At 44.8% G+C, this 25,246-nt stretch overlaps 1 protein-coding gene across 5 annotated transcripts in view; it reads left to right on the top strand.

Annotated features, from left to right (window-relative positions):
* The window catches only part of TOM1L2 (target of myb1 like 2 membrane trafficking protein), a 140,467-nt gene that overhangs the window by 60,756 nt on the left and 54,465 nt on the right, over window positions 1–25,246 (top strand). For 3 of the 5 annotated variants that reach the window (XM_010600227.3, XM_064279398.1, XM_064279395.1), the window contains exon 2: window positions 11,048–11,132. In XM_010600227.3, the coding sequence (XP_010598529.2) occupies window positions 11,048–11,132 (85 nt within the window). Of the gene's footprint in view, window positions 1–9,751; window positions 9,835–11,047; window positions 11,133–14,531; window positions 14,544–25,246 lie in introns of those variants that run through there. The other 2 variants (XM_064279396.1, XM_064279397.1) reach the window with 2 other exon arrangements.

Here is a 25,246-nt window from a genome sequence, read left to right on the forward strand (position 1 = left end):
ACTTGTCTTCACACCAGCCTTATGCCCTGTGCTATTTATCATGGAAAAATTAAATAACCAGATTTTAGTTTTAGTTATAAGTTTGCCAACTTATTCCTTTGTCTTCTGTAGTGTAGAATATCTTTTTCTTTCTTTTTTTTTTATAAGAATAACACAACATTTTTAAAAAGGTTTGCCCCTAAGCCAAATTCCTTTAATCACATTGTTTTCTTTTTTATTTTTTTTTCCTTTTATTTTCCAGGCATTGTGCATATGCATCCATTTTTTTAATTTTTACACTTTTGTATTGTGCTTTCTTCACTTTACACCAGCACAAAATGTTTCTATGTAGTTTTAATAATTATTACTTATAATGGCTATGTAATACTCAGTTGAGTCAATATACCATAATTTACTTAGCCGTTACTTTTTATTATATATTTGAGATGTTTTCAGAATTTTAAATATTGCTACATTAAGCATATTCCTATGTGTGATTCCCCACCTTTTTTGGTAACAACTTTTTTGAAATGTAATTCACATACTACACCATCTACCCATTTAAAGTGTACAATTCAGTGGTTTTTAGTATATATTCACAGTTGTGCCACCATAACTACAATCAATTTCAGAACATTTTCATCATTTTTTGTCCATTAGCAATCACTCCCCATCTCCCCTAGCCTACCCCTGCCCCAGACCTAAGCAACCACTAATCTATTTTCTGTCTCTATTTGCCTATTCTGGACATTTCATATAAATGGAGTCATATACTATGCGGTCTTTTATGACTGGCTTCTTTAACTTACCATAAGATTTTCAAGGTTCTTCCATGTATCGGCATAGCATGTATAGCATAAATCAGTACTTCATTCCTTCTCATGGCTGAATAATACTCCACTGAATGGATAGACCACATTCCATCAACAATGCTGTGATGAACATTTGTGTGCAGGTTTTTGTGTGGAAGCATGTTTCCATTTCTCTTGGGTCTATACATAGGAGCGGAATTGCTGGGTTATGTGTGGCTTTTTTCTTTGAAATATTTCTTTGGACTAAAAGTCCTAGAGAGGATTAGGTGAAAGCATAAAAATCTTTTATGGCATTCTCATCAATATCTGTTGCCCAAATTGTTTTTCCAAAGGTTTCTTCAGTAACGTGATGTTCCTGTTTCACTGCCACCCTCACAGCACTAGGTGTTATTCTTTTAAAAATCCTTATTAATTTAAAAGTTTGACTTCATTGTTTTACTAGGGGTGGGTATTTTTTATTATTAGCTGCTATTCCCTCTAAAACAGTTTTCAGGGAAGCCTCTGTATGGGAAGAACGGCTAATGTTTGAATCTTCCTTTGATGGGTGGTTTTTGACTGCTGCCCACACATGCCTTCAAACACTGCAAAAGAGGTGATGGGGACAAGGAGAGTGTTCCTCTTGACCTGGTTCTGAAGGACAGCTGTTTGCAGGACACAGTCAGAGTGCTCTGGCTTTAATGAGCACAGCAGGTGTGAGCTAGGGGACTTTGGAAATCTTTTATCCTGGCTTGGGGTTTTGTAATTGCTCTCAGAGGAGAAAGGAGACCCTCCTTTTTAGCCACACTCATGGTGATGTCTGCATCCCTGGCTGGTCCTTTCTGCTGATTGGAGCCTGGCGAACAGTATGCTGCCTTGCTTGTCAGGGTCCCTCTGTAAAAACTTGGGTTGCCACCATACCCTCAGGCCTGAAGGCTGCAGTAAAAGCTGTGGAGACAGTCCTCCTGGTCTCTTCTCATCTCCCCCCCCTCCCTTTTTTTCCCCTAGTTTGAAAGCAGTTGTTGTTTATTAACTGACCAGATTACAAAAACAATCATAGTAGACACCTTAGTTCATCCTTCTAATAAGCCTGTTGATCTGGTCTTCCATGTTGCCACCACAGCCCTGTGCTCACTTCCCAATCCTGTAGCCTTCGGGGCTTTGCTTATGCCTTTCAGCTGCCCGTAGTGCTCCCCCATGCCCCTCCTCCAAATTCTTGCTCTGCCACTTTTCAAGGCCCACCTCAAATTTTAGCACCTTTTCTTAGCTTTCACAGGCTCCTCTCCCCCTTCATTGTAGTGACTAACTCCCTCATCTGTTGACCAAGAGCCTCTCTTTTTCTCACACACACCTATCTTGACACTCTTCCTGTGGTGTCCAAGCTGTGATTGCAGGCTTCTTGCCTGGGGAGCTCCTTGAGGGCAGGGCTCTGTCTTGCTTACCTTCTGTCCTGCCTGCACAGCGCCTGGCAGGGGAGGCCGCTCGGTTTCTATTGAACTGCCTCCCAAGGAACGGTATTCCAGCGTCTCCTCTCCAGGTGTGCTCAGTCATCAGGGGCAGCTAGAACAATGGCTGATATTAGCGCCAGCTGCACTGGGATGTACATTTCTTCTCTCAGCAGTACCAGGGTTCTCACTGAGAGTGCTGGTGACACTGGCGGGCAGGTAGCCAAGGCAAATAGCCCCGGAGAGGCCTTTGGGGAAGAAGAAATTGGCGCAAAACCCCCTGCACTGGGAAGAGGGAAAACAGTACGTGTGAATGCCCACACACTGCTCACTCTGTTCCAAAGCAGAACTCTAACCTGAACACTCAGGCCCCAAACTAAACCACTGCCACCCCGTGACTCATAGTGACCCTACAGGACAGAGGAGAGCTGCCTCCAGGTTTCCAAGGCTGTAATCTTTACGGAAGCAGGCTGCCACAGCTTTCTCCCTCAGAGCTGCTGGTGGGTTCAAACCACCGACCTTTCAGTTTACAGTCAAGTGCTTAGCCAATGCTCCACCAGGGCTCAACTAACTGAAGCCGAAACAAACAAACAAAAAAAACCATTGCCGTTGAGTTGATTCGAACTCATAGCGACCTATAGGACAGAGTAGAACTGCCCCACAGAGTTTCCAAGGAGCACCTGGTGGATTTGAACTGCCGACCTCTTGGTTAGCAGACCTACCACTTAACAGCTACACCACGGAGAACCAGGGGACCTTTTATCTTCTTAGTAAAACTGCCTACCTGCCTAGGTTAAGGAGCAGCAGGCTGGGCTGGGACAACCTTGTTGTCCTGGCCTGTGATTGGCTCCTGCAGAGGCCCCATTCCCCTCCTTGTCAATTTCCATCCCACCCCTAAATCTGTCTCTTCCTGACTCTGCTTCAACACTCATTTACTCCACATGTAAAATATTCCATTAAATACAAAGCAGGGGATACATCAGATCCGTGGCTTGGCTTCTAGAGCACAAACCCCGAAATACATTTTAAATCTGTGGGTCCCCCTCAGGGGAATTCTAGTTAAAAAAGAACTTGGATCAGCAGCCTCAGGCCTGTATATCTAACAAGCTTCTATTTTCTCTGTTGTTTGGCTGGCCTGAAGGGCTCTTTTGTTTGGGGAGTGGGAGAATGCGGTGTCCTAATTAGGCTGGGGTGTGGGATGGTGGCTCCCACAGGGCTGCCCTTTAGAAAAGAGCTCCAGACAGGAGGGTAAGTTGATTTTGTGAGTTTGTCAGTCTTTAAAGAAAAAGAAGATTAAAAAGAGGGGAAAAGTAAATACGGTGTGGTATTCTGGGCTGGATCCTGCACAAAAATGACATTAGTGGAAAAACTGGAGAAATTCAAATAAAATCTAGAGTTTCATTAACAGTAGTGTACCACTGCTAATTTTTTAGTTTAGACTAAAAATATACGATATACTATGGTTATATAAGACGTTACATTAGGGAGACTGGGTGAAGGGCACGCGGAGACTCTGTGCTGTCTTTGCAACCTTCCAGTGAATCGAAAATTATTTCAAAACAAAAATTTTATCTTAAAAAAAGAGAAAAAGTTGATTCGGCAGCTCATTTAACTTGATTCTCTCACCTGCACTCCCTCACACAGCCCTTACCCCAGGGTCTTTAGTCTTCCCTCGTAAACCTAGAAGGGTGGGCTGCATCTGGGGCTCCAGAGGCTAGGATTTAGTGGTTAGGAATCTTTCACTTTGCTCCCACCACCCTCTGGGGGCGTGCTGGGGTCCAGGGCCTGGCTTGCCACGAAGATCTGGGTGTGCAGTTAGCAGTGCTGCCCTTCCTTGCTGTGAGCTGTGGGGCTCTTCACCTCTCTGGCCTCCATTTCCTTCACCTGCTAGAATGGGGACACCCTGCCTGGGGAGGGGAGGGGAGGATTAAGATGGTGGATGTAGCAAAGGACCTGGCCCAGACAGAGCGTGGAGTATTGTACCTGGAAAACACTGGTTTTCATTCTCCCTCTGTTTCTCCTTGTTTTTGAAGGAATGAGTGTGATTTTCTTGAAGACTTGGGAGATAAGTGGTCGAATGGTAGCTTTAAGGGCAACAAGCAGCCTAGGAGGAGCTAGCAACAAAATATGCCTTCCCTCGGCCCCATTTCCAGAAGTCCAGAAAATGTGGCTCTGCCTAAACATCTCTTTTGAGTGACTCATGTAGAATCTCTTTATTTGATAGTTTCTAAGACCTCTTGGAGCGTCAGCATTTGGATTCTTAAGGAACTTGTGCCTGGCTCCTCCTTTACTCTGTAGGTGGGCCAAGCCAAATTGGGGGGCTTCCTTCTGGAAGGGGAGCCCCTTATACTTCCGGACATGGAGCACTCCCGCTCAGAAACCAGAAAGACTGAGGGTACTGCAGGATTCAAGGTGTTGAATCTGGTGGGTATAGCTTGTGGATGGCTGTTTACCTGTAGGTGGCAGTGGTGATTCGAGGATGCTGACTGAGGGGGAGGGGAACGTGTTGGCTGAGCCCTTTCAGAATCTGTCGTAATTGTAAAAGGAGTGGCTGGCCCGGCCTCTGGAGGAGTATGGCTGTGTCCACGGCTCTGTCTAGTGCTTTATGTGCGTTATTGAGTTTACTCCTCAGCATAACTGTGTGAGCAAGGTGCCGTTATTATCCCATTATACAGACAAGGGAAAGGCTTGGAGAGGTTCTGTTACTGGCCTGGGGTCACACTGTAATTAGCAGAAACGCTAAACCCTGGTCATACCTTCTGCAGTGCTGTTCGTCTCTCCTGCTTCCAGAGAAAGAAGCCAGGGGCAGGTGGGCGCCCTGTGCTAAGGGTACCAAATCACCCAGCACCTTTTTATCCAGGGGCCCCAGAAGGGTTAGCAAGCACCAGTTTACTACCAAAGGTTCCTTGTCAGCAAGAAATCAGGTTATGCCTTGAGAACATGAAGGTGTCCTGCCTTCAAGTAGCTGAAAGTTTAGCCGAGCATGTGCTCATGGCTTTTAAGCCAGTGAGATTTTCCAGACTCTCAGAACACCATGAGAACAGTCTTCAGAGCGCAGCTGTTCATGGGCTGAAGCGGCAGGTGTTGGAGCCCTTCACAGGGCCACTCGGGGTGTGGGAGCAGCGGAGGATCCCCGAGGAGCTGGTACTGGGGCTAGATACGGAGAGGTTGGCATTAGAGGGGCTGGAGTGAGCTGAGAGGGCTCTCTACCAGAGGAGTCTGAAGTGGTGTCCTCAGGGTTGGAAGCAAAGAGAAAAGGCACCTTGGTTTGTGAAGTCCCCCAATCCTCACGTGGTTCCTGCTTTTGCCCTCCAGCATATACCCTACTTTTCTGTGAAAAAGCAGGTCTTCCCTAGCTCTGTGTGCCCTCACGGGGTATGCCTGGGGTTTGTAAAAGTATGCGTGGGTCAGTTCTGAGACCACTGGACCTGTTCCCTCAGGGAACCTGAGTCCCAGAGAAGAAGGAGTCATCCAGGACCTCAGGACAAGCAGTGGCAGAGCCAGGACTTGAACCAGGGTCACCTGACTCTACCCCGTCTGTGTGCCAGTGTGAGAGGCTTGGTAGATAGACACTACGCCTGTGCCAAATGAATGGCTACGTTAGGATCTTAGCTCTAGTGCATGGTTCTTACCCCTGGCTGCATGTTAGACTCACCCAGAGAGCTTTTAAAGCACACCAGTACCTGTGCTTCAGGACCCAGAGATTCTGATTTAAATGATATGGGGTGGAACACAGGCATTAATATATGGTAAAAGCCCCCTGGGTGATTTGAGCGTGCAGCCAGTTTGGGAAACACTGTTTGACATCCTGCCCTCTCCTGAGGCTCTCTGCAGCTGGTTTGTTCTGGGTTGTCTGCCCGTCCTGTGTGCACTGCTTGCCAAGGCATGCTATTGTCTGTCACAGTGCAGTTCCCAGCTCGGTGGCACTAGGACCCAGGTGTCAAAGCCACCCAGCATTCTGTGGTTGTACCAGGCTGAGCAGGACTGACCGCCTCTCTGCCACCCCTGCTATCCTGGCCTCGGAAGGCAGATCTCACCAGCTGCTCTCTCAGTTCCAAAGACAGTGTAAGCACGTCTCAGGCCTTATCCACACTGAGTGAACGGCATCGGAACCATGTGGTTTTACTTAGCCTTAAGGTCACAGAAAGCATGGCCATAGAGCAGCCTGTAGGCTGGTTAGATGGTGCTTTGTGTACGTGTACTTCTGCTGGACCTGTGATCTTCCCTTTAAGGGGATGGAGGGAGGAGTGGGACAGCTGTCCCAGGAAAGGACAGCCTGTAAAGTAAGGATGTGTACTTGAAATTCATCCTCTTGCCTCGCCAGTGGAAGGGGGAGCATCTGCAATTAACATTCCCAGAGCAGCTTGGGATTCTGAAGCAAAAGGCAATAATGGCTCTGTGTAGAATGTCGGAATTGATTTTTCTTTCCACCTGACTCATAGATGCCAGCGTGGCTCGCTAGCATAGAGGGATTCAGAAGGTTCATCCCACTTTATTGGGACATATTATTAGATGAGGTTCCTGTCCATCGAAACCTCTTTTTCTTCTTCCTCTACACCTGTCACAGAGCAGCCAGTTCGTTTGTGCTGGCACCTCTAGGCTCCTACCCACACTCTTGATTATCCAGGATATAGATAAGTTGGCTGTTTTTTCCTCCATTTTTTTTTTTTTTTTTTTTGCAGAAGGGTGTTGCTGAATGCAAAATGCTAACACCAGCCCTCCTTTGCCTCCTGATGCCAGCTGCTTCTGAAGTCACTGTATTTAACATCAAAATACTGAAAGCAGCAGCTGAGATTCCAAACGGCTGAATTGTGAGGCCCCACCCAGCAGGACCACCTTGGAGTCCAGACTGCAGGAGGATAGAAAAGCCCTGCCCAGGAGCATGCTCACTGCTGCCAGTGTTGTGGCTGCAGGGCAGCTTGGCCCAGGCAGCACCCCAGGCAGGAGGCATCCTTTTCTAAATGGAGGAAGTGCCCTAAATGCTGCTCTCACACTGAAGCTTTAATGTGAGCTGTATCTGATTGCTCTGGAACTGGGGCCGCTCAGGGAAGGCTGTCCAGAAGGGCTGCACAGTCTAATCCCTGGCTGCCCTGCCCAGGCCCTGCCCCGCACCCCTACCCCTTTCTATTAGTATATCACTGGAGACCTCTGAGAGGTCAGAGCTTGGCACCTAGAGTCACTGGTGTTTTGACCGATATCTATCCCAAGGGCTGGCTGCTGGGAATGACTGGCCCCATGGCTCCCTAGAGCGCTGTTTCTGCAGTTGCACCAGGATTTGACAATTTACAGGACAGCAGAAATGACATTGAACTTTGCTTTCCTCTGTCCTAGGAACAGAAGCAAGTGAGGGAGACCACACAGAGTGGCCTCAGTTCCGGGGACAATCAGATACAACTTTGTTCCCATTTGCTGAGAGTTCATTTATGAAAAGAGAAAAATAAGAGCTGATTTGAGCTCCACCATCAGCCTCACTTCCTTCATCTGTTTTAGCCAGATATCCACGGTTGTGTTGTGTGACATTTTCGGTAAAATAAAAAGAGAGAGATGTTCTTTTTGGTCTGGTTCTTTATAATCAAAATGAGTAGACGTCTTTTAGCTTGAATACTTAGAACCCTGTAATTGAATAGAATGTGCTGACCCTGAGGATAAGTTACCATGCCTTTGAACCCCTTCCCGGCATTATTAGAGGAGGGAGAGGGTGAATATAAGGTTAATGGATTCTGCTGCTAAACTGAACTTGGAAATGAGGTTTCATTGATTTAATATTTCCTCTATTAAGACTCCCAAGACAATGTCCCTGTGGCCCTAGCAAAGTGCAGTGGTGGTACTCTCTTCCCTATGAGATTCTGGGCCGTGATTGTTCTATGAAGGGGCAACAGCCATGGACGGCCCTTTGGCGGGCTAGCGTCTCCACGTGCTGGCACAGAAGGGTCCCAGGCCCAGGCCCACAGGCAGAGCTGCTGCCTTCAGGGTCTGCTTCCTCCTGAGGAGGTTGCAGACATACCACCTATGGTCAGAAGTGACCTCCAGCAGTGAGTGACCTTTTCTGAGTGGTCACCTTGAAGGGAGGGGTGTTCAGAGACCACAGAGCGTGGCAGGAAGAGTAGTGGGCGGGAGGGGTCGATCCTTCCACCCCCAAGCCTGGCCAGCTCAGGAACTTTTCTGCAGTCTCCCAGAGGTGGGACTACCCTTCCTCTGGGCAAACCCTGTGGGCAGTGGGAGCCCACTGCCTGCCAGTGACCGTTGTGGGAAGGCTGAGATTGGTGCCTGTGCCGCACCAGCCTTCCTGTAGCCTCTCTTCTCAGCCTTTTCTTCTCCTGGGTGCCTGCCACTGCCCCTAGCCTCCTAGCCATGTCGCGCACCTCCCCAGGTGGCTCTATTTTGCTTTATAGGCCCCAGTGTGCTACTTAGTGGCTTTGCAGCTTAAATCAATGAATCTCTCTTTCCATGTTTAGGGAGCAGATGGGGTGGCTCAGGTATTCTCTGGGACCAACTGGCTCTTAACCAGGGCTTTGAACTGGTTCATTCTGGTTGGAACCCATGCTATGAATTTGCATTTCCACCCCAGATATACTGAATCAGAATCTACATTTTAACAAGATCCCCAGATGATACTTACATATAATAAATTTTGAGACTCACTGCTTTGCTAGTGGTTCTGGGAATTGGTCCCTAACCAGCACATCAACATCACCTGGGAACTTGTTAGAAATGCAAATTCTTAGTGGGCGATTAGAACCAAAATGAACCAGTTTGAAGCCCTGCTCTTAACAGCCTCTGAGGCCTCCCCTTCACCCCCATGCACTTTTCTCTTCTTGTAGGCAGATACCAAATACTGCCTCTGTACCTGGCAGACCGTCCCATCTGAGGACTTTTGCTTTTTCGAGGCAGTCACAAGTCTTTTGTTTATGGAAAATGTGGGCGAAAAAGTTGGGGATATGTCCTCTTTGGTAACAAGTCAGGCACAGTTAAAACAGTGAAGCCTTTTTATGCAGACTGAAGGCTGTTGCATAAACATTTTCAGCTATAGCTATACTTTTGGAGTAACTGTGTTGTCACAGCTTTTAAGTATAGTTTTTGCTTGGATGTGTGAGTCCTAGTTATGTAAAAAGCAGTACCACATCTTCGTAGTTGCACACAATAAAATAAGTATGTTGTTTTGCCGTTAAGTTGATTCCGACTCATGGCGACCCTATGTGTGTAGAGCACAACTGTCCCGTAGGGCTTTCACGGCTGTGACCTTTTGGTAGCAGATTGCCAGGCCTATCTACTGAGGTGGGTTTGAATTGCCAACCTTTCAACTAGTGGTTGAGCGCTTAGCCATTTGTGCCACCCAGGGACTCCAAAATAAGAATACTTTCAGCATATACAGAGGTCATCTATTTTATTATTTGACTATCAGTAGAAATATGAGTTATATTAAGCTTCTGTTAAAATGGTGGTGCTAACCCTCTCATGAATTGTGCAGTTAAGATGGGAGCTTTAGAATTTATCTAAGATCTCAACTTCAGATCTGAACTCCGGTTTTGCTAGGATATGGGCAGTGTCATGCAAACATCCAGCCTTTAGAGACAGACCTGTGATCAGTTATTGGTGCCTCCAGTTCAACTATGTGATCTCGGGTGAGTGATCCAGCCTTTCTGAGCTTCAATTTTCTTCTTTTTAAGTGTGGGGGATCATTTTGTGGAGTAAATAAAGTACATGAAGCACCCAGCACCGTGCTTGGTGGTGGCTCATTAAGTGTTGCCCCTTTCCCTGCTCCTGGTCCAGAATGTATCTTGCAACTACTAAAGCTGATTTTGAAGAATGATGACAGCAGAGCATGCATCCTGGACCAGGCTCGATTCAAGGGCTGTACACCTGCCCCTCACTTATTGACACGGTTAGGTTCCAAAGATCAGGTTGTTATTTGAAAATTGGCATTACCTGAAAATGGAGGATGATCACATCAGATCACAAAACGCGGGATGACTGTCATTACATAGCTGCCAAATTACAGCATTATATAACTGCCAAACCACTGAGAATCATGGCCCAGCTGAGATGACACATAACCATCACAGGCAGTGTTACTCTTGCCTCACACCAAGGCATTCATTACTGCCAGATATATGTCATTAATGTACAAAATAATGGAATAGTAGGTTTTTTACTATTGTTGTAAATGCAAAATGTCAGATAACAAGATAATCAATAAGTGAGGAGCAGGTGTATATGCATATGTATATGAACTATGTGGTTGGTACTGTGATTGTCACTAGTTTACAAAAGCCAAGGCACTCAAGTAACTTACCCGAGGTCAACAGCTAGTAGGTGCTTAGGGTTTCTAGCCAGTTTGAATATGCTGAGAATTTGCATTTCTAACAAGTTCCCTGCTGAGAATTTGCATTTCCACTCCAGATATACTGAATCAGAATCTACATTTTATCAAGATTCCCCAGGTGATTCTAATGTGTAGCTTCCTGGGAACTTGTCAGAAATACAAATTCACAGCAGGGGTTAAAACCAGAACGATCCAGTTTGAAGCCCTATAGGTGCAGGAGTGTGTATTTAACCCAGGTAGTTTGGCTCCAGAGTCTGTGGGCTCTGAAATAACAGCTTCAGGTTTGGAGTGATTTTTGATGGCTTAGGCCTGTTGTAAGCTTTTCAGCCCAGAGTTTGGTGAGTGAATGGCAGTGTTATGACACTGGGCCTCAGGCCTCAGTCTCTGTCTGGGTGTTCTCTTGTGAAAGCAGCACCCCCAGAACGGTTCTGTCGGTTCTGGCCTCTTCCGGCTTTCCATCAGGGCCCTCATTCCAGGGGAGTTGTAAACTGGTTTTCTCTCTGATTTCACAGAAAAGGCCACAGATGGCTCCCTGCAAAGTGAGGACTGGACGTTGAACATGGAGATCTGCGACATCATCAACGAGACGGAGGAAGGGTACGTGCCGCTCCCACCTCCTCCTCCTGCTAAGCCTCTGTCAGCTCTCTGGTGTGGCCCAAAGCCCGTCAGTCTTAAGGGTGTTAGGTGCTTCCTTTTTAATCTGTTCACTTTGGCATTTAATAAACTGACAGTCTCAATTATCTTTCCCTTTCTGTCCCACTCTTGAATTAGAGCAATGATGACCTCTTTAATAGACCTGCTTTTAGTCACACATGGAAATGAAGTTGCTTAGTTACTCGGTCCCCAGTGATAATTAATCTGAGCAGCCAAATCATCATTTCCTTTTCCCTCTCCTCCCCAGCCTCTGCCTCCCCTTCACTTGTATGGTTTGCTGGACCAGAGCCTCAGGAGTCAGGAGAGAGGATGCCCAGGCGTGGGAAGACAGGGAGGGAGAAAGGGACGTGTATGGCATTTTTATTGTCATGGAGGACACAGCTACCCCCAGTCGTCCCCTTGCATTCCAGCTCTGCTGCATCCGTTCTTTTATTGCTTGTGTTTTTATTTTACTTTACCATATCCTCTTCTACATTTTATCTATACTGTATTTGTATTTCTTCCAAACTGGTCTGTCTTTAGCCCACTGCCCACACCATAAAAACTTTACTTACCTACTGTGGTCATGTCCTCTTAAACATCTCTAGAGTGATGAGGGGAACAGCTTTGGCTTTGGGCAGCCCTGGGTTTGCCTCTTGGCACTGTCACTTACTAGCCTTGCCATGTATACAAATCGTTGAGAGACCCCCTTGTGCTGGTCCCTACTGTAAGTGCTGAGGACACAGTGGTGAATAAGACCAGCAATCCCCCTGCCTGCGGGGAGCTGATAGTCTGGAGGAGGGGACAGGCCAGGAGTTAACAATTTCCAGTAGAGTAACCAAGGAAAGCCTCACTGAGAAGGTGGCTTTGAATAAAGACTTGAAGGAGGGAAGGGAGTGAGGCATGAAGATTATATGAGGGAGGAACTTTCTGAGTAGCGGGAACAGCAAGCACACAAATCCTGGGACAGAGGGTGCCTGGTATGTTTGAGGAATAGCGAGGAGGCTAGTGGGGCTGGAGTGGAGTGAGAGAGCTGAGGTCAGAGGCTGCATGGAGACCCAGATAATTCAGGCTTTGAGGGCATGGGAAGGACTTTGGCTTTTCCTTTGGGTGAGAGGGGAATCCATCCGAGGATCTGAGCAGAGAAGTGGCATGAGCTAACCTTCGTTTTAAAAACACTCTGACTGCTGTGTTCAGCATTGCCTGGTGGGGGCAGAGCCAGAGCAGAAGCTGGGAAACCAGTTAGGAGGTTATTAGGGCAGTCCAGGTGTCAGGTGATGGTGGCCTACAATGGTAATGGTAGAGAGTAAGAAATGCTTAGGTTCTATTTGCAAGGTAGAGTCAATGGGATTTGTGTTGTGGAGCCCGAGGGAAGAGAATGAAGAATAATGCCAGGGGTCTGGGGCCTAGACAGCCACAAGAATAGATAAGCCATTTCCTGAGATGGAGACGACCATGGGAGAGGAAGCTGGGGTAGGGAAATCAGAGGTTCAGTTAAAACCTGTGAAATCTGCTGTGCCTCTTAAGCCTGCAGGTAGAGATGTTGACAAGATGATGTTTGGATGGATGAGTCGAGTTTGCAGCGGTGGCCTGCCCTAGAGATACAAGCTTTGGGGTCTTCTGTGAACAATGGTGTATTTCTGCTCTCTAAATACGGGTAATCAGCCTGGTGCCTGGCACACAGATGTGATTTCACAAATAGTCATAGTTGTTGAGGACTGCATTTTTTAATAAAGGAAGGACTGGGCTCAGATTGGTCATCTTCCTTCAGATTTCCTTGGGTTCCTTTTTTCTTCCTGTCCACCTCAGACATCACTCATTTATCCAGTCATCCAGACAATGTTGATTGAATACCACTAGTGTTTAGCAGGCTCCAGGGTGTCAAGATCAAGGATGGAAGGAAGAGGATGGCATGAAAAGAGCCAGCATGTTGAGGAATACAGCAGTCTGGGATGGAGAGGGAGAGAGTGGGGAGAGGAGGTGCCTGGAGCCAGGGCTGGAGAGGTCAGTGAGGTGTTGGGGTAGAAAGAGCATTCTTTCTGGGCTTGTGTGCAAAAGGCCAGGCTGTGTCCCAGAGGTGGTATGGCTACGCGCCCCGCAGCCATTCTCCACGCAGCAGCCAGAGGTGCCTCCTAAACACTCAGAACTCCTCAAAATACTGCACTGATCACAGGCCTTCAGTGCCTCCCCAGACCTGCATGGTCAACCCAGGCCCCTTCAACCCTGTTCTGGGCCCCTCCTTTTTCTCGCCCTGCAGCCCCATTGATCTTTCTACTCCTTGAATTTCTCGCTTCCCTTACCCAGTTTGAAGTGCTCTACAAATTCGAGTATACAGATACATTCTTTTCTGGTGAGTTGCTCAAATAGCTATATGGCTGAGGGCAGGAAGGCCAGGAGCCCAGGAGCTTCCTCATTTCAAAGAGTCTTCCATCTTCTAGAGTTGAGGAGCTTCTTTTCAAATTGTCCAGCCACAGAAGGCCTGGTTACACCTTGTTCCTAACGTGGTCCCAGCTCCCTGTCCCTGTATGTTTGAGTGAGAATACCTTAGTGATTCCCAGGGGATTTTCTATCGGTGCCTCGCCTATGGGGTGACTGTCAACTGTCTCCCCAAAGTGGGAGAACAAGCCCCACAAGTTCAGCTCAGTATTGGGGACTCACCCCCACCCACATGCATCAAGGCTTGCCCCTGGTGGTCCTTCATTCCCCACCCCCAGTTCCCATCATTCATTGGGTCTCATTACCCTGATGCCCTCTCCCAATTTGGACAAGCGCACCGTTACATTTTCTCATAACTCCCTGTGTTATACCGATGCTTCTCACAGTCTAAACTTCCATTTGCCTGATGCTTGGTAGGGCCTGACTCATTCCTCAGCCCTCACTAGACTGTGAGTGCATATGAGGGCAGGAATTCTACCTGCTTTACTCACCATTTTATCCCCAGCGCCTACCACAGGATGTTCTTATTTGGCTCTTGATAAGGGTTTGTTAAGTGGTGAATGAAGTCCCTAGGGAACTCATAGTCTGGTGAGGAATGCAGGCGTGTAAACACAGTCCTGACACACGTGACAAGCGCTATGAGAGAGAAACTATATAAAGCTCCAGAGAGAAACTCTGGTGCCGGCAGCCAGCCAGCCTTTGTTGGTCAGTGGCAAAGGCTTCTTCGAGGAGGACACACCTAAGTGGAGTCTTGCAGGATACGAGGGCACCCACCAAGTGAAGTAGGGGTGGCAGGGAGGAAGGTAGGCACCGCAGTCTGGAGGCCAGTGCCTGCAACAAGCACATAGGAAGTGTGGTGCAGTGGACAGGGCAGGAACCTGCCACCATTGGCCTGGACTGGGATCCTAGGTCCAGTGCTCACTTGGTCGGTGACCTTAGGTGAGTTCCTTTATCTTCTTGTGCCTCAGTTTCCTCATTTATAAAAGAGTCTCATAGGATTGTTGTAAGGATAAAAGAGTAAATATATAGAAAGTTTCTGGCTATATGTATGTTCATATTATCTACATGGATTTGCTGTTTATCCTTTAAAGTCTTCCATGGTCCATGACTTACTTCATAACTCTTACTTGCAGGGCTCTCTGTGGCGTCCTCCTTGAGGAATGGTCTCTGTGGCCCACTGCCCTGAGCCTGTCTGCCATCCTCTGAGCACTTAGCAGGCGCCAGGCCGAGCTGGACTTCATCCTCTCATGCAGCCCCCAACAGCCCATTTTTAAATGGGGAAACAGGCCCAGATGCTGAGTCCTCTGCTAACGGCCTCACAGCACAGTAGGAAGTAGCAGATGCAGGACGCAAACCTGATGCCTGCACTGAAACGCTACCTGCACGTCTCTACTCCTGCAGAGCTTCCTTCTGGGAGGCTGTGGTCCCAGTGGGCGCAGGTTTGATGGGCCACCTCAGGCCCTCCCAGGGCTTTCCCTGACATCCACAGCTGGGGCCACCTTCCTCCTCATTATCCTTCCGGCCTGAGGAGTTCTGGTGCCGGAGGCCTCGCGTGGCAGTCCCTCATGCCCTGGACTCTTTGCCATTAGCCAGGAACACCTGGCTTTAGAATCTGTCTGCCAGGCTGCACCCCAGACCTGCCTGTTTAGGGCACAAGCATGTGAATTTGGTCTTTGCTTCCCAGGAAATTCTGAAGTGGATCTACCGACCCGGATCATTGTCTGTACTCTGACCTCTAAGCTAGAAGGAGGGTAAAAAAAAAAAAAACAGAGGCGTAAATGGATAAAGTAGCGCAGGATAAAAGCTGAGACAGCGAGAGATTGATTGGTAGATTGATCCAGGATGATGTGGGAGCCCAGGGGTGGCCATGCCCTCCTGGGAGCTAGTAAGGAGAACACTTCTCAGAAGCAGCAGTTGTATAGCTGAAGGGCAAAAGGTACAGAGGCTGAGGTGTGGAGCCATAACAAGGGCTGGAAAGAAGGTTTTGTGTGTCTGGAGTGGGAGGAGACTTTGCAGAAGGGTACTAGCAGATGAGGCTGAAGGTGACACAGCAGCCAGGCCTGGGCCCGGGCCTGCGCGAGAGGCCTGATCTCACCCGAGAGAAGTGTGGCGTTAGCGCCAGCACACATGTCATTTCCTCCTGGTCCTTTTTCCTGTGCTCCATCTTGGCTCATGACTCTCAATTCTTCCCTTTCCCTGGCTTCCAGCTCCGCTCTCTCTAATCTGCTGCTGCTTCTGGAAACATTGCAGTTCCTCTGACATGACTTTGATCCTCCTCTCGGAAGCATCTCCCCCAGGGAGAGAGACAAATACTTGCGTTTGTGCTTACCCAGTCACGCTCTAGCAATACTTCCCAGGGATATATTTTCATCTTGCATCTCACCCGGTGCCTGCTGACTCTCTGGTTCCTGCTGCCACCATCACCCCACACTGGGGAGAGCCCCCAGCGTGCTGACACCCTGCAAGCCACAAGTGATTCAGCAATGCAGGCCGTGCCCAGCTTCTGCCCTGTGGCAGTTCAGGAAGGGAGGAGTGGGACTGGATTGAGAGGGACTGGAGCTGCGGGGCAGGCTGACCATGGCTTGGCAGAGCTTTTGAAAGGGAGGAAATCAATACCTGCTCCAGCCAGTCACCACTGACTTTCACCAGTGCAGGCCCACAACAGTCCCCACATTGGAGTCTGTCAGGCCCCCTATTTGTAGAAATCAGCATCCCTGTTTGGAAGCTGCAGCTGTACTGCAGACACACTTGGCAGGGGCCTGTTCCCTTTGACTCAGGAGCCAAAAATTCCTGCAGGGCAGCCATGTTTCAAGTTGGTAATAGAAAATAGATGACTGGGCTATTTTTTAATTTCTTCCAGAAGCCTCGCCTTGCTCTTGTGTATTTCTGTCCAAATTGGGCTGATTGGCAGAGTCTCCTTCTCCCCACAGCTTTCTCACACACAACTGAAAGGACTTTTTCATTTGATAAATAAATAATAAATATTTAACCTAGGAAAGACCAGCTAGATTGATATACAATCAGTGGAAGGCTGGAGTCCACCTGTAGAGTATAAAGGGTTGGCCTGTGGCCAGACTTGGGGCTCCCCAGAGTGCAGGATTATGGGACATTAAGGGTTAGGAGCTTTATGTTTTAGGGTCACTCTTAGTCCCATAATTTTGTTGAATCCAGGTTTTCTTAGCCATCTAGTGCTGCTATAACAGAAATACCATAAGTGGATGGCTTTAACAAAGAGAAATTTATTCTCTCACAGTCCAGGAGGCTAGAAGTTCGAATTCAGGGTGCCGCTCCAAGGGAAGGCTTTTTCTCTCTGTCAGCTCTGGAGGAAGGTTCTTGTCATCAGCCTTCCCTTGGTCTGGGAGCACCTCAACACAGGAACATCAGGTCCAAAGGATACACTCTGCTCCTGGCACTGCTTTCTTGGTGGTATGAGGTTCCCCATGTCTCTCTGCTCACTTCTTTCTTTTATATCTCAAAAGAGATTGGCTTAAGACTGTCTAATCTTGTAGATATCATCGATACAACTGCCACTAATCCATCTCATTACATCATAGTGATAGGAGTTATAACACGTAGGGAAGTCACATCAGATGACAAAATGGTAGACAGTCATACAACATTGGGACTCATGACCTAGCCAAGTTGACAGACATTTTTGTGGGATACAACTCAACCTATGACACTGGGTTAGAATAATTTAAATGAGATAACACATTAGACACAGGGCTGCACATAATAGGTGAACTTAAGGGGCTAGTGGGTCTGACTGGGAATCTTATATCAGTAACAGGAATTTAAGGAAGAATGTATTTCCTCCAATCAAAAGGCAGAGAGTGGCAGGATGAATTAAAAAAACACAGTCCAACTATATGCTGTTTACAAGAGACACACCTTAAACCAAAGGACACAAATAGGTTGAAAATGAAAGAATGGAAAAAATATTCCATGTAAATAATAATCAAAAGAGAGCTAAGTGGCACTCTTAATATCAGGAAGAGTAGACTTTAAGACAAAATCTATCCGAAGAGATAAATATGGACATTAAAAAAAAAACCCATTGCCATCGAGTCAATTCTGACTCATAGCGACCCTACGGGACAGAGTAGAACTGTCCCACAGGGTTTCCAAGGAGCACCTGGTGGATTTCAACTACAGACCTTTTGGTTAGCAGCTGTAGCACTTAACCACTATTCCATCAGGGTTTCCAGTATGGACATTATATAGTGGTAAAAGGGCCAATTAATCAAGAAGATTTAACAGTCATAAATATATGTGTGTTAGTTATTAGGTTCCGACTCATAGTGACTCTATCTATAACAGAACGAAACACTGCCTGGTCCTGCGCCATCCTCATAATCATTGTTGTGCTTGAGTCCCTTGTTGCAGCCACTGTGTCAGTCCATCTCTTTGGTGGTCTTCCTCTCTTTTGCTGACCGTCTGCTTTGGCAAGCATGATGTTCTTCTCCAGGGACTGGTCCCTCCTGATAACATGTCCAAAGTATGTGAGACAAAGTCTTGCTATCTTTGCTTCTAAGAAGGATTCTGGCTGTACTTCTAAGACAGATTTATTCGTTCTTCTGGCAGTCCATGGTATGTATATTAAGCATTCTTTGCCAACACCATAATTCACAGGCATCAATTCTTCTTCAGTCTTCTTTATTCATTTTCCAGCTTTTGCATGCATAGGAGGCGATTGAAAACACCATGACTTGGGTCAGGCACACCTTAGTCCTTAAAGTGACATCTTTGCTTTTTAACATTTTAAAGAGTTGTTTTGCAGATTTGCCCAATGCAATGCATGGTTTGATTTTTTTTTTTTTAATTGTGCTTTCAGTGAAAGTTTACAGCTCAGGTTATTTTCTCATACAAAAATGTATCCGCACATTGTTATGTGAGCCTAGTTGCTCTCTGTATAATGTGACAGCACACTCCTCCTTTCCACCCTGCATTTCCCATATCCATTCAACCACCTCCTGTCCCTTTCTGCCATCTCATCTCACCTCTGGACAAGAACTGCCCATTTAGTTTCATGTATCTACTTGAACTAAGAAGCATATTCTTCACGACTATAATTTTATGTCTTATAGTCCAGTCGAATCTTTATCTGAAGAGTTGGCTTTGGAAATGGTTTTAGTCTAGGTCTTCAGTCTCAGTCAGACATTAAGCCTGGTCTTCTTATGTGAATTTGAGTTCTGCACCCCACTTTTTTCCTGCTCTGTAAGGGACTGTCTGTTGTATTCCCTGTCATGACGGACATTGGTGGTAGCTGGGCACCATCTAGTTCTTCTGGTTTCAAGCTGATGGAGTCTCTAGTTTATCTGGCCCTTTCTGTCTCTTGGGCTCATGTTTTCCTTGTGTCTTTGGTGTTCTTCATTCTCCTTTGCTCCAGGTGGGTTGAGACCAATTGATGCATCTTAGATGGCCACTTGCTATCTTTTAAGACCCCAGACGCCACTCTCCAAAGTGGAATGCAGCACATTTTCTTGATAAACTTTGTTATGCTATTTGACCTAGATGTCCCCTGAAACCATGGTCCCCAGACTCTGGACCCTGCTACTCTGTCCCTCAAAGTGTTTGGTTGTATTCAGGAAACTTCTTAGCTTTTGGTTTAGTCCAGTTTGCTGACTTCCCCTGTATTGTGTGTTGTCTTTCCCTTCACGTAAGATAATTCTTGCCTACTGTCTAGTTAGTGAATACCCTTTTCTCTTCCTCTCCACGCTTGTAATCATCAAAGAATGTTTTCATTGTGTTTAAATCTTTTCTTGAGTTCTTATAATAGTGGTCTCATACAATATTTGTCCATTCACTACTGACTGATTTCACTTAGCATAATGCCTTCCAGATACATCCATGTTATGAGGTGTTTCACAGATTCATTGTTGTTCTTTATCGTTGTATAGTATCCCGTTGTGTGAGTATACCATAATTTATCCATTTGACTGTTGATGGGCACCTAGGTTGTTTCCATCTTTTTGCTATTCTGAACAGTGCTGCAGTGAACATGGGTGTGCATATATCTATTCGTGTGCCGGCTCTTATTTCTCTAGGATGTATTCTAAGGAGTGGAATTGCTGGATCATACGGTACTTCTATTTCTAGCTTTTTAAGGAAGTGCCAAATTGATGTCCAAAGTGGTTGTACCATTACATTCCCACCAGCAGTGTATAAGTGTTCCAGTCTCTCCACAGCCTCTCCAACATTTATTGTTTTGTGTTTTTTGGATTAATGCTAGCCTTAATTGCTAGCTTTGATTGTAGTTTTGATTTGCATTTCTCTAATGGCTAAATGATCCTGATAATTTCCTCATGTATCTTTTAGCCCCTGAAAGTCTTCTTTGGTGAAATGTCTGTTCATATCCTTTGCCATTTTTTAATTGGGTTATTTGTCTTTTCGTTGTTGAGGTTTTGCAGTATCTTGTGGATTTTAGATATTAGACCCTGATCGGATATGTCGTAGCCAATTTTTTTTCCCAGTCTGTAGGTTATCTTTTTACTCTTTTGGTGAAGTGTTTTGATGAGCATAAGTGTTTGATTTTTAGGAGCTCCCAGTTATCTAGTTTCTCTTCTGGTGTTTGTGCATTATTAATAATGTTTTATATTCTGTTTATGCTATGTGTTAGGGCTCCTAGCATTGTCCTTATTTTTTCTTCCATGATCTTTATCATTTTTTATATTTTAGGTCTTTGATCCATTTCAAGTTAGTTTTTGTGCATGGTGTGAGGTATGGGTCTTGTTTCATTTTTTTGCAGATGGATATCCAGTTATGCCAGCACCATTTGTTAAAGAGACTTGTCTTTTTCTCGTTTAACTGACATTGGGCCTTTGTCAAATATCAGCTGCTCATAGGTGGATGAATTTGTATCTGGATTGTCAATTCTGTTCCTTTGGTCTGTGTTTCTGTTGTTGTACCAGTACCAGGCTGTTTTGACTATCATGGCAGTATAATAGGGTCAGAAGCAGGTAGTATGAGGCCTCTCACTTTGTTCTTCAGTAATGCTTCATATATTAGGGCCTCTTCCCTTTCCATATGAAGTTGGCGATTTGTTTCTCCATCTCATTAAAAAATACCATGGGAATTTGGATTGGGATTGCATTGCTTCTGCAGATCGCTTTGGGTAGAGTTGACGTTTTCACAATGTTGAGTCTTCCTATCCATGAGCAAGGTATGTTTTTCCACTTATGTAGGTCTCTTTTGATTTCTTGCAGTAGTGTCTTGTAGTTTTCTTTGTATAGGTCTTTTATGTCTCTGGTTAGATTTATTTCTAAGTATTTTATCTTCTTGGGGGCTATTGTAATGGTATTGATTTGGTGATTCACTCTTCAAAGTTCTCTTTGCTGGGGTAGAGGAATCCAACTGATTTTTGTATGTTTATCTTGTATTCTGATGCTGTGCTGAAATCTTCTATTAGTTCTAGTAGTTTTCTTGTGGATTCTTTGGGCTTTTCTGGATATAAGATCATATTATCTGCAAATAGAGATACCTTTACTTCTTCCTTACCAATTTGGATGCCATTTACTTCTTTTTCTAGCCTGATTGCTCTGGCTAGGACTTCTAGGACAATGTTGAATAAGAGCGGTGATAAAAAGGGCATGATTGTCTGGTTCCCGTTCTCAAGGGGAATGCTTTCAGACTCTCTCCATTTAAGATGATCTTGGCTATTGGCTTTGTATAAATGCTCTTTATTATGTTGAGGAATTTTCCTTCTATTCCTATTTTGCTGAGAGTTTTTATCATGAATGAGTGTTGGACTTTGTCAAATGCCTTTTCAGTATCAATTGATAAGACCATGTGGTTCTTGTCTTTTGATTTATTTATGTGATAGATTACCTTGATTGTTTTTCTAGTGTTGAACCATCCCTGCATACCTGGTATGAATCCCACTTGGTCATGGTAAATTTTTTTTTTGATATGTTGTTGAATTCTTTTGGTTAGAATTTTGTTTAGGATTTTTGCGTTTATGTTCATGAGAGAGTATCAGTCTGTAATTTTCTTTTTTTGTGGTGGCTTTGCCTGGTTTTGGTATTAGGTTTATGTTGGCTTCATAGAATGAGTTTGGGAGTATTCCCTCTTTTTCTGTGCTCTGAAATACCTTTAGTAGTAGTGGTGTTAACTTTTCTCTGAAAGTTTGGTAGAATTCTGCAGTAAAGCCATCAGGGCCAGGGCTTTTTTTTTTATTGGGAGCTTTTTAATTACCTTTTCAATCTTTTCTTTTGTTATAGGTTTAGTTACCTTTCTACCTCTCTTTGTGTTAGTTTAGGTAGGTAGTGTGTTTCTAGAAATTTGTCGCTTTAGGTTTTCAAATTTGTTAGAGGACAGTTTTTCATAGTATTCTGTTATGATTGTTTTAATTTCAGTTGGGTCTGTTGTGATATTGCCCATCTCATTTCTTATTTGGTTCCTCTTCTGTATTTCTTTTGTCAGTTTGGCCAGTGGTTTATTGATTTTGTTGATCCTTTCAAAGATCCAGCTTTTGTTTTTGTTAACTCTTTCAATGTTTTTCTATTCTCTATTTCATTTAACTCTGCTCTAATTTTTATTATGTGCTTTCTTCCGGTGCCTGAGGGCTTCTTTTGTTGCCCTCTGTTTGTTTGAGTTGTAGGGTTAATGTTTTGATTTTGGCCCTTTCTTCTTTTTGTATGTGTGCATTTGTTGCTATAAATTGACCTCTGAGCACTGCTTTTGCTGCATCTCGAAGGTTCTGGTAGGATGTGTTTTCATTCTCATTTGAGTCTATGAATTTCTTTATTCCATCCTTAATTTCTTCTGTAGCCCAGTAGTTTTTGAGTAAGGTGTTGTTCAGTTTCCATGTGTTCGATTTTTTTCTTTGCGTTTCCATTATCGATTTCAACTTTATGGCCTTATGGTTGGAAAAGATGCTTTGTAATATTTGGATGCTCTGGATTTTGTTAAGGCTTGCTTTATGGCACAATATGTGGTCTATTCTGGAGAATGTTCCATGTGCATTGGAAAAGAAAGTATACTTGGCTCCTTTTGGGTGGAGTGTTCTGTATATGTCTATGAGATCAAGTTGGTTGATTGTGGCATTTTGATCTTCAGTGCCTTTATTGAGCTTCTTTCTGGGTGTTCTGTCCTTCACCAAAAGTAGTATATTAAAGTCTGCTACTATGATTGTGGAGCTGTCTATTTCTCTTTTTTAATGCTGTTAGAGATTGTTTTATGTATTTTGGAGCCCTGTCTTTGGGTACATAAATATATATTATGGTTATGTCCTCCTGGTCTATTGACCTTTAATCATTATATCGTGTCCTTCTTTATCCTTTGTGGTGGATTTTTCTTTAAAGTCTATTTTGTCAGAGATTAATGTTGCCACACCTGTTCTTGTTTGATTGTTGTTTGCTTGATAAAATTTTTTTTTCTATTGTTTGAAGATTGATGACAAGGAGTTTTGGGGACACAATTCACCCCGTGTCTTTGTCATCTAGTGCTGCCATAACAGAAATGCCGCAAGTGGATGGCTTTAACAAATAGAAATTTATTTTCTCACAGTCTAGTAGGTTACAAGTCCAAATTCAGGGCGCCAACTCCAGGGGGAAGGTTTTCTCTCGCTGTCAGCTCCGGGGGAAAGGCCTTGTCATCAATCCTCCCCTGGAACTAGGAGCTTCTCAACACAGGGATTTTGGGTCCAAAGGACGTACTGTGGTCCCAGTACTTCTTTCTTGGTGATAATGAAGTCCCTCTCCTCTCTGCTCGCTTCTCTCTATCTCAAAAGAGATTGACTCAAGATACAACCTAATCCTATAGTTTTGAGTCCTGCCTCATTAATATAACCGCCTCTGATTTTACATCATTAACATCATAGAGGTTAGGATTTACAACACATAGGATAATCACATCAGATCACAAAATGGTGGACAGCCACAAAATACTGGGAACCATGGACTAGCCAAGTTGACACGTATTTTGGGGGGCACAATTCAGTCCATAACATTCATCAAAAGGCTTTACCAAAAAAGTGAAAAGACAAGCTACCTACTGGGAGAATATCTTTGGAAACCATACATATGACAAGAATCCGATAACCAATAACTTAGCTTAACGACAGTAAGACAAATAACCCAATCACAAAATGGGCAAAGGACTTGAATAGACATTTCACCAAAGAGAATGTTCAGATGGCCAGCAAACACATGAAAAGATGCTCAGCCTCATTAGCTATCAGAGAGATGCAAATCAATACCACAATGAGTTACCTTTTCACCCCCACTAGGATGGCTAAGGTTAAAAGCAAAACAAAATTAACAAATGTTGGCAAGGATGTGGGAAAATTGGAACCCTTATCCATTTCTGGTGGGAATGCATAATAGTACAGCTGTTGTGTAAAACACTGTGGCAGTTCCTCAAAAAACTAAAAACAGAACTACCATGTGATCCAGCAATTCCACTTTTAGGAATATACACAAAAGACTTGAAAGCAGAAACTAAAAAAGAGACTAGCATACCACTGTCCACTGTAGCACTACTCACAATAGCCAAAAGGTGGAAACAACCTAAATGACCACCAGCAGATGAATGAATAAGCAAAATGTGGTACATACGTGCAGTGGAATACTGTTCAGGCGGTAGGAGAAATGAAGTCTTGATATGTGCTACAGTATGGATGGAGCTTGAAGATATTCTGCTGAGCAAAATAAGCCAGTCACAAAAGGGTAAATATTATATGCCCTCACTTACATATAAATTCAAGAAAAGGCAAATGTATAGAGACTGAAGTTTATTAGTGGTTACCAGGGATGGGAGGGAGGAGAGAAAAAGGGGGGCTAGCCATGGTGCAAAAATTGCCTTAATTAAGGGTAGGGTTGCAGAGCTGATCAATGTAATTTCGGTCAATAAGTTGTACACCTGTAAAAAGCTGAATTGGCAAAAATTGTATGACAGATATATTTACAAAAACCACTATATGTATATATATATATGTGTATGTATATATATATATATATATGCTGTGGCTGCTTATGTACAACCAAACACCTCATGAGATTTGGTTCCTTGGTTTGTAGGATTAGGGTCATGGTTTCATGGGACATCCCAGTTAATTGGCCTGCTAATGTGTTTAATGCTTCTGTTCTACCTCCTAGTTTGTTGTGTAGTACCTTGGGTCTTAAAAGCTTGCAAACAGCCATCTAAGGCACAACAATTAGTCTCTATTCACCTGGAGCAACAAACAGAGTAAGAAGGCAAGTCAGGAGTAGGAGAAAGATATGGAAGGCTAATTGCACCTGTGAACAACTGCCTACTTTGCCATGAGACCAGAAGAACTGAATGGTGCCTAGCTACTATGACTGAACATTTTGATCTAAGATTCCATAGAAGAATACTGATCAAAAGGGAAAAAATGCAGAACAGAATTCAAATTCTCACGGACTCTAGACTTTCTGGAACTATGGAGGTTGGATGAACCCTAAAACTATTGCCCTGAGATAATCTTTAAACATTAAACCAAAAATAAACCCTGAGGTCTTCCTAACACCAAACAGTAGTTTCAGTTAACTAGCAAAAAAGACAGTATGCTCTTTTAAGAACTATATGGGGTCAAAATGACAACAGCAAAGCAAAAGATTAGATAGGAACCTTAGGAGGCAGTGAGTTTATGTTAATGAGGGAAGAATAACTCAGAAAAGGAG

The sequence above is a fragment of the Loxodonta africana genome, chromosome 2 (genome assembly GCF_030014295.1).
Source record: "Loxodonta africana isolate mLoxAfr1 chromosome 2, mLoxAfr1.hap2, whole genome shotgun sequence".
NCBI classification, from domain to species: Eukaryota; Metazoa; Chordata; class Mammalia; order Proboscidea; family Elephantidae; genus Loxodonta; species Loxodonta africana.